Source organism: Chaetodon trifascialis, chromosome 8 (assembly GCF_039877785.1).
Source record: "Chaetodon trifascialis isolate fChaTrf1 chromosome 8, fChaTrf1.hap1, whole genome shotgun sequence".
Lineage (NCBI taxonomy): Eukaryota > Metazoa > Chordata > Actinopteri > Chaetodontiformes > Chaetodontidae > Chaetodon > Chaetodon trifascialis.
In genome coordinates, this window is record NC_092063.1 from 13,374,587 (window position 1) to 13,383,317 (window position 8,731).

General features: G+C 41.5%; 1 protein-coding gene across 1 annotated transcript; it reads right to left on the minus strand.

Moving 5' to 3' along the window:
* Nucleotides 1-6,246: 6,246 nt before the first annotated feature.
* LOC139335666 (homeobox protein Hox-D3-like) lies at nucleotides 6,247-8,481 on the minus strand. The gene is made up of 2 exons (XM_070969384.1): nucleotides 8,145-8,481; nucleotides 6,247-6,764 (listed from the first exon to the last, which is right to left on the minus strand). Exons 1-2 carry the CDS (start codon nucleotides 8,479-8,481, stop codon nucleotides 6,247-6,249), a joined length of 855 nt encoding a protein of 284 aa, XP_070825485.1.
* Between the last annotated feature and the right edge of the window lie 250 nt (nucleotides 8,482-8,731).

Sequence of the window (8,731 nt, forward strand, 5' to 3'; positions counted from 1 at the left end):
TTCTTACTGTGGGAAATGAGCAGGGTTAAACATGAAACAGGAGGAAATGTTCATCATTGCAGCACAGTCTGTAATATTCTCCCTCATACAGCATTGTTGTCGCTGCAGGGAAAGGGAAGGAGCGATTTTTATTTATTTATTTATTTATTTGCTTAAACATCCCCTGCTCGTTCACAATGCAGCTCAGTAGTCTACTGTGCATGCTAATCATGGTTAATAGCAAACTGCTGATAGCAAAATGACACTGTATTAATAAAGCACCAATCTTCTGTTGAGATTCAGGATTATTCTTGCAGTATAAAAAGGGAAGATGTCTGGATGAATATTGTATATTTACACTCTTCAAATATTAGTTTAAAATCTTTTATTTCCAGTTAAGAAGCTTCACGGTTGTTAAAATTATATTATTTCTCACCGTCTGATGGTATCATATCATCTCTGTCAGCTTCTTCCTGCTCTGCATTGAAGCTATATGATGTTTACACTGTGTGACATATTCAAAGCCAAGCCTCCATGAATTTTATGGCTGCATATTCCATCAAATGGAAATATTCTAGATGTCTTGTGCATCATTTTGTACACATTTCCCCAAAATTCAGGATGATATATTCTGTCTCTTTGGAAACTCTTTGGAAGAATTTAAAATAAAGCTATCTGGCTCAGAGCATTGTTTGGCTGCATGGCTTTGAGTTACTGCCATTTCAGAAATGTTTAGTTTTAACAAATGAGGCTCAACAAGGATTATTCATGCAGTCAGTAAAATAAAAATGTCAGTCTTGTGTGCCAGTTTTAAACTTTGTGTTTTGTTGATGTTGGCTTTAGATCCTCATTGTTCGGGGTCCCACAGATCCCCCTGCTGTATGTGCAAGAATAACATTTGCAACACTAACCAAATTTCCTTTGACTGCTTTTTGAATTGTGTCATAAAATGAATAAAAACAATATGTTGACTGGACTCGCATGTGTGATGAATGTGAAAAATATGGACATGACCATGAAGTAGTGTTAGTACACACAGGAAATACATATCTTATGTGTTAAAAGTTATATTAGCTATGCGGGAACAAATATGCCTTTCGTTTGTAGAAAAATCAATTTGAGGCAATACACTGGGATACTACTAAAATTATGAGTCAGTTAGACTCCAAATCCAAATCCCTGGTCTGCTGTAAGTTGAGACAACAAGCTTCTTAATTGGACATGGTTGGGACAACAAACAGCACTGATTTCTGTAACAGACTTCTCAAACATCACTTCAGGATCTTGTTTGTTAGCACTTCTCATACATTAAAGGTCATCAGATATCACCTAAACTATGTTATTGTATGTATATGTATGTTTTTCGAGCTGTTAAAACAAACAACAGACAAGCACTGGATATTTACAACATCCAAACGTGTGTATTCTGACATATTTCTATGATGTTATTATCTTCATGTCCTGTGTTGCCTGTGAGATTTTTCCACACAGCATTTTAAGCCAGAATCACCAAAAGAAAGTGTGCATTGATTAGATTCCGCGTGATAAAGCCATTGGGTGTTAAATACTTCTTGAGCGCTCGATAATGGTCAACATGTGACATTTAACAGGGTGACTGTTGTGATTACAAGTTCATTCATTTCACTGGGAAAGTGAGCTCCAGCAGGTGACTCTCTCACTGTGCACCGTGCTGCTCACCACAGCTGAGACACTTTCATCACCAACTTACCTTTTTATTGTCACCGATCATCCTTAACTGGGTAGCATTTAAAATGTCATTGATCTTGATAATGCCGTGCCGTAATATGACAGTAACAGTTGTATGAGATTCAGGAAGTCAAATTTCCAAGATTGATGAGTCGTAGCAGTTGAGTTATAATCCATCTACCTGAGTAACGCTCAGGCTCTGTTCCACATGAAGGAGCAGACAAATAAATAAAAGCCATAAAGGTGACACAGGAAATTGATACTTAACAATCATCTTGAGCAACAAGCACCTGGAGAGACTGGTGGGCAGCAGTTACTACTGTGGAGGGAGAAGGCTGAGAAGGTTAATAGGTCATAAAAAGAACAAAACCTCCTAAAGGCCAGGCATAAAAGTTCAGGGTTTTACTCAACAATGGACCAAAGTATTGCATTTAACAGCCACAGGAGGCAAGGTTTTACCTCTATTGTTTTCATCGTTCAGATCATTCAAATCTCAAACATTATAAGTTAAAAGAAAAACGCAAAACTGCTGATGATAATCTTTAACAGTGTGTTCATTCCAGGTATTTCGTAAAGGTAGATGTTGCAGTCTGATCCTGACGGTTGTGTCAAAAACTGTGGGAAAAACACGCAGAAATTCAAACATTTAATTCACAGCTGTCAGCCTGAGATGCAGCACATGTGCACGTCAGTCTCTGTGTCTATGTCATGAACTTGTGTAGGTCAGGTAGACTATGGAAATAAGTTACAGCAACTTTTGGTGTTGTTATGTTTCATAGATCATCTCTAGCTCTCAGGACGCAGTGAAGTGCAGATCAGTGAGCTTCAACAAATTCATCAAAATTAAAACACATCGCACAACTGCTCTCCACTTTACTAAGATTTATTACAACCACACTTTTTTCTGTCAGAGTTTTTTTTCTGGTTTCCTTATATATACTTCACTGATCAGTCATGTGATCTATGAATTACCACAAACTAAAGTACATAAAAGAACATGATGTGTATCTTTTCAAAGACATTTTACAGATTAAACATACAAAAACCATATTTCCTCCTTGCAGACACAGACATGTACAAAAGAATATAAATGCCCATAAATCCCAGAATGATATTGATTCCGCTATGTCTTCTTTTACATCCTGCATAATTTTGCCAGCATGTGACGCTGCGTCATGACAGAATAAACCCAAAGGTAACCTCAACAATGACTGCCCTTTTATCTTATATGATGGGCTTCCTCAGCTTTGTCTTGTATTCTGCATGTGTTTAGGTTAGTAAGTGATTGAGCTTGTATGCATAAATTGTGAGATACTGTTTTATGGTTGCAGGTGTGATGTGGAGTCTGTCGTAGTCGTTCACTGTAACACACTCGAGGATGATTCCTTAATCACAATATAATGAGGAGGATCTCACTTTTCTTGTGCTCTGCTGAAGCTTTGTTTCCCAAAGTATCCTCTTAATGATTAAATAAATTGCAAATAAATAGATAAGGCCACAGTGATGTAATAGTTTATTGTGCTTTTGGAGTGCATTTATACCAATTGATATAATGTATGACGCATGTCAGCCATTGTCATGAAGCAGTGTTGTAAGTTAGTGCATGTATGGATTATGCTGTATGTAAAAAACAGTCAACCCCACACTACTGTACAATCAGTGAGATTATAATGGGGCTGCCATGATTTGGGGGAATTTAGGAGCCTTTGATGTATTTTGCCAACCAATCAGAGAATAAACAGACAGAGCATACACACCAATAGTAACACAGACTGTCACATAGACATTTATTATGATTATTATCACAAATTTCCTCTAATGGTGATCTCCATATAATGGATGGAATTACCACGTCATAACATAAGACTCCAGAAGACACCAGTAGCTTGCTGTGATGGTAACATGATAAGCTTCAGGCTTTAGGTTTGTAGAACGCAGGAGAAAATGCTTCAGGATACTCAAAGCAGCACGTCTTTGTTAAAGACACAGCAGTTTTTTCTCATGGCAGCTTAAGAAAAGTCTTGATGCATAGAGCATTTTTCAAGTCTATCTCCAAAATCAGTTTCACAACAGCTGCAAATGGGACAGTGGTACATCCGTCACTGTAAAGGACATAACAAAAAAAAAAAAAATTCAAATTAATGATGGACCGTAACCAAAGCTGGTTTCATGGCACCACGGCTGGCATCATTTATCACTTCAGAGATCCACTTAATACATCGCTCCAGTGTGATCAAAGCCCAGAGTTAAGAAAAGAAAAAAAAAAAACATGTAAGGATTTTTGGCTTTAGCAGATCTGGTCCCCGAAAACGGATGTCATCAAACAAGAGGGGGTCAAGTGAGTAGAAAGGAAATAATGACTTTAGTTGCTAACTAGGAGTGAGAACAACTGGCTAACTTAATGTTGTAATGTTCCCCCTCGCAGTGGGGCCCTTGGGGGGGCTTTCCTTGACCCTTGGGGATCCCCCTTGACCCCATCCACAGAATTACTGCTCTCCAGTGTGTGGATCCTCCTGGCTTTTAGTGTCTGGAAGGAGAATGTGGTGAGGAACTAGAGGTAAAGGTCCTATTGAGCCTCAGCACCATTAACACCATAAATCACCCGGCATATGCAAGAATCTCAGGAATCCAACACTGTCTGGTTCGTCTTCCTCACAATCCCCCCTCTTTCTGTCCCTGTGCAGGCCAACATGTTTGAAGGGAGAGCTTTTTCTTGCCTCGTCTCTCTCTCTCTCACTTGCCTTTATTACTTTTCTCTTAAATTACACAGCTGTCAACACTTCTTTGATACAGATGTGCTGTAGACCTTATTTTGTTTTATTCAAAATTTGCAGAGCAGCTGCTGTATAGCTCCCCTGGCACTGACTGGGACCTGCTGAAAATGGTGTCGAATATTTACTAAATGACAACTGATCTACAGGCTGATTAGCTAATAAATTAGGAGCAGGAAGTTATTCTATCCAGGACCACTAGGGGATCAGCTTCCTCATTACCTCCCCCCTTTCATAGCTGTCAGTGGTCCTGTGTGACAGCTCATTTACAGTAAGGCCTCTGATATAAAAGTGTCAGCATGTCCAAAACATGCGTGCAGTTTTATTAGGAATATTGATACTACAGCTCACAAACTCAAGTGTAAGAGGAGGTTCACTCCTTCATCCTGAAAGTTGCTGTCTGTCTTTGAAGTGTAATACTGTTGAGACCCAAGAGAACCTGTGACCCACTTCTGTCAAATAAACGCATAATGCCCCTGTGTGCGCAATTTAGCTCAGCGCAAGTTGAAATTGTTGAAATAAAAAAAACAGCAAGAGGAAAATAATGTTTCCATGACATCGATTACATCTGAGAATCCACATGTCACAAAGGCACAGGGGACGCTGTTAGAAAACAAAGTCTCCTCATTGTTCTTAAAGATAATATGTTGTCATTAGTGATTGAACCTCATTGGTCTGTTGTGGCCTGTGGGCTGCTGGAAGGGCTTCTAAGCTACACAACTAACATGCCCCCTGAGAGGGAGGCCAGCCCCAACTTGCAGCACTACAATTTGGCTATTGAAAAGGCAAGGGTTGGGAAGGAGGAGGCAAGAGATCTTGTCATGGTGCCCAATGGGTTCAGAGCTTGTGGTTGGAGTGCTGGAAAGACTGCCTTGTCTCTGTGATTAATGGCAGGGAACCGGGAGGCAGGAGCAAGGGAGAGGCTTATGTGGCAAAATTGTGCAACTTGAATGCACAATACTGTAGAGTTTTCAATGAATCTAAAGCATGCGTTAATTTGATTACAGGCTCTTTCTCATTTTTTTTCCATTTGGGGTCTAATCCAGGAATCCTTAATCATGAAATACTGCTGGAAAAAATTTAATTCTAATCAGCGATGAATAGGGTAAACACTGCACAAGAGCTACAGTTTTCCCAAATGCATTTATTAAGCATGTACAGTATGTGACATCTCAATTAATCAAGAGCAGTATCAAAGACTGGCCGTATCCTTTAATGGCTTTAACAAAAATATAACATCATTCAATATGAACGTTATTCTGCCCATTTCACAGTTAAAACATTTTACACAAATGACCTGCTATTTAAAGTACAGAATGAAAAAAGAGGCCTAATGTGACACTATGAAAATATGACAACCACTTTGCTATTCTCTAACAACAGAGGGAAATAGAAAACTCACTCATGGTATGATTCCCGCATGCATTAAACGTGCAACGACAACACGAATGTAACAGCCACAAAATTACAGCAAAACAACATATAATTATCAATTGCTCAAATGTCTTGTGCATGCTGAGTACGTATACGATAAGAGCAGCAAGTTTGAAGACCTGCAGCCTTCAGTAACTGTGCCTGAGAAACATAAATGATATCACTGTAGCTCTCCTTTAATTAAGATATGTTCACATAGTTTAATTAAAATGTTTCATGAATGGTGAACGGCTGTGTTCAGGGGATTTCGACGCAGGGGTGCTAATCAGACATCCTCCCGTTTTTCATAAGTAAGTGAAAGTGGATGTATCATTGAGATTTTGATGAGCACAGGAGGGACGGCCATTATGGGGCCCTAGGGCCAGTTTGAAATGCCAGCATGGTGATGACTATCTATGCCCGAACATGAGGGCGGTAGACCATTTGCAACAGATGGAAATATGCAGCTCAGCTGGGGCAGGTCTGCAGGGTGAATACACTGACCACTGCTGGCATCGCCGTGAGAGCCAAAGACAGAGGAGGAGGTGGGAGCACAATCCATGAAGTGCAGCTCTGAGGAGGAGGAGGTTCTAACAACACATGCACCTGGAAACCTCAGGAGGTCCTCGCATGAGCTTGAGCTCTGAGAGGAGTTGCAGGGAGACCACTGGGCCGAACCAGCCACCTTTCCGTACTTCTGCTCCTTCTTGTACCTCATCCTGCGGTTCTGAAACCAGATCTTGACCTGCCGATCAGTGAGCTGCAGCCCAGCCGCCATCTCCAGCCTCCGGGGACGACACAGGTAAGGGCTGAAGTGGAACTCCTTCTCCAGCTCCAGCAGCTGGCTGTTGGTGAAGGCCGTTCTATCCCTCCTGACGGCGAGCCTTCGTCTGCCTGACAGACCCGCCGCTGCACCACCGCTGACTGATGCAGGAGGAAGCACATAAAGGAGAGGGGGGCGTTAGAAGCAAGTGCCACACATCTAACAAGTCTATCCTTCAGAAGGGCTTCAAGTGCAGTAAGGCCCATGCTAATCCTCAGCCAATCAACCTGGGACAAAGTAGGGCCCTCAGCTCTTCCTGTGTATTCAGTCATGCTTGAGACACTATACAAGACTGGCTGTCTACTGTGTTATGTGTTCAGGGAAAGTTACCTCCCGAAGACACAGTCTGGGGGAAACATCTGACGCCACTACGGCTGCCTGACAGGCCACATTAATCACAGCTACACACGGAAGCAGACCTGTCAAATCCCCATCTCAGTCACTTAAAGGGTACCTTGGGACCACCACTGAAAATAACCACCATTAGAGATTCCATTTGACATGTATATGAGCGATACCAGGTCCCTGTTGATAACAATATGACACACAGGGGTTAATGGGCACTTAATAAGGCCTTTAGTGACCTTAGAGGGGAAACTGCACTTAAGGGAGACTGTAGCTTCCTTGTTATGTTCAAGCTTGTTTGTAGTGTCAAAAGAGTGGCTGTTTATCTATTTCTGTGAAAAATTATAAGCACTACTACTGAATCAAACAGTAAAATTAGCATTTTTGTTTCATGCATTTCATACTGTTATTGTCTTCTGTAAAAAGTACCGAGACACTACGTGATTTCACCCTCAAAATAAACTCACCCATTAGGACAGACGTTACAATTGGCTCACAGATAGGATTTATTTAATGCTTGTCTTAAGAAATAACAGATCATAAAGTGATGACATTTATATCCTCAGTTGCAAAACAGCAGCTTACAAAAAGGCTTTGTGGGGCCTACTCACTGCAGCTTTTCTGTTCTGAACATTACTTTGCCTACAGGACTGGAAAAACAAGACACTGACATTTGTTTAACTGTGCAACATCAACACCCATTCATAGCCTAAGCTAACCTAATAGAGAAGAAAGAGCCTTCACATCTGATGAACGGACCTCTGAGCATGATAAATGATGCAGGTGACACATTTGACAAGAGAGACTTTTGCTTTGTCCGTTCATGAATTTGTTAGTACGTATGTAAATACTTTGGGTCTGACTGTGTATTTAGTTGCAGCATGTGCATTCAGTGTCTTCATGCACCAAGAAGTCTAACAGCTAAGGTCAGACATCACTGTGTGAGTCAAACACTCAATGCACAAATGTGTGTGTGGGGGGGTGCTCATTGCATTTGCATATATGGATTCACCCCATCAGAGCACTTAATGAAGGTTGTGTCAACAGTATTTTGTGCTCACTTACAGCTTTCAAAAGTAAAAGATAATAAACAAAACCGGAGTTACCACATTGTTCAGAGTCAGTTGTCCGTGGATTCATCCAGGGAAACATTACTCCTGAGCGGCAGATGGTGAGTAGACTCCTGCTCCTGACGTCCAGCTTGCCCTTGGCATGGCAGTGAACCAGAGGCTCCAGTGGGCGCTGAAACTGTTCACCTGGGTTCAACCTGGACCTGACATGAGCAGAGGAGGTCATGTTTTGCTGATTAAGTTCTGCTTCTTGGCCTCCTCCACCTCCTCCTCCTTCATTGTATCCCGCGCTTAGTTTTGGCACTTGTCCAGAGCTCATAGCAAAACTGTTGCCATGCAGCTGCAGAGGGAGGGCAGACTGTTGGGGGTCCATGGACCCAGCTCATCAAACTGTCTCAAATAAAACTAGGAATCCCTCAACAGTAGTAAAGGCTGGGACTTCTGTCTGTCTAATATCCGATCACAATTAACCTGAATGTATAAAGGCATGCAGGGAAGAGCACTTGGAGTAACCATGTGGAGCATTTGAATAATATTTACCAGAAGGGTGCCGTAGTCACGTGTGGCCGTCCTCCAATGACAGAGCTCTGGAGTTGCAAAGTAATCCGCTGGCAACTTGGGGC

Excerpts from the sequence above, each read along its gene's own strand:
- LOC139335666 (XM_070969384.1), bottom strand. The coding sequence starts at position 8,481 with ATGGACCCCCAACAGTCTGCCCTCCCTCTGCAGCTGCATGGCAACAGT. Across the intron at positions 6,765-8,144 it reads AACTGACTCTGAACAATGTG|GCAGACGAAGGCTCGCCGTC; the intron begins GTAACTCCGGTT and ends CGGGTCTGTCAG.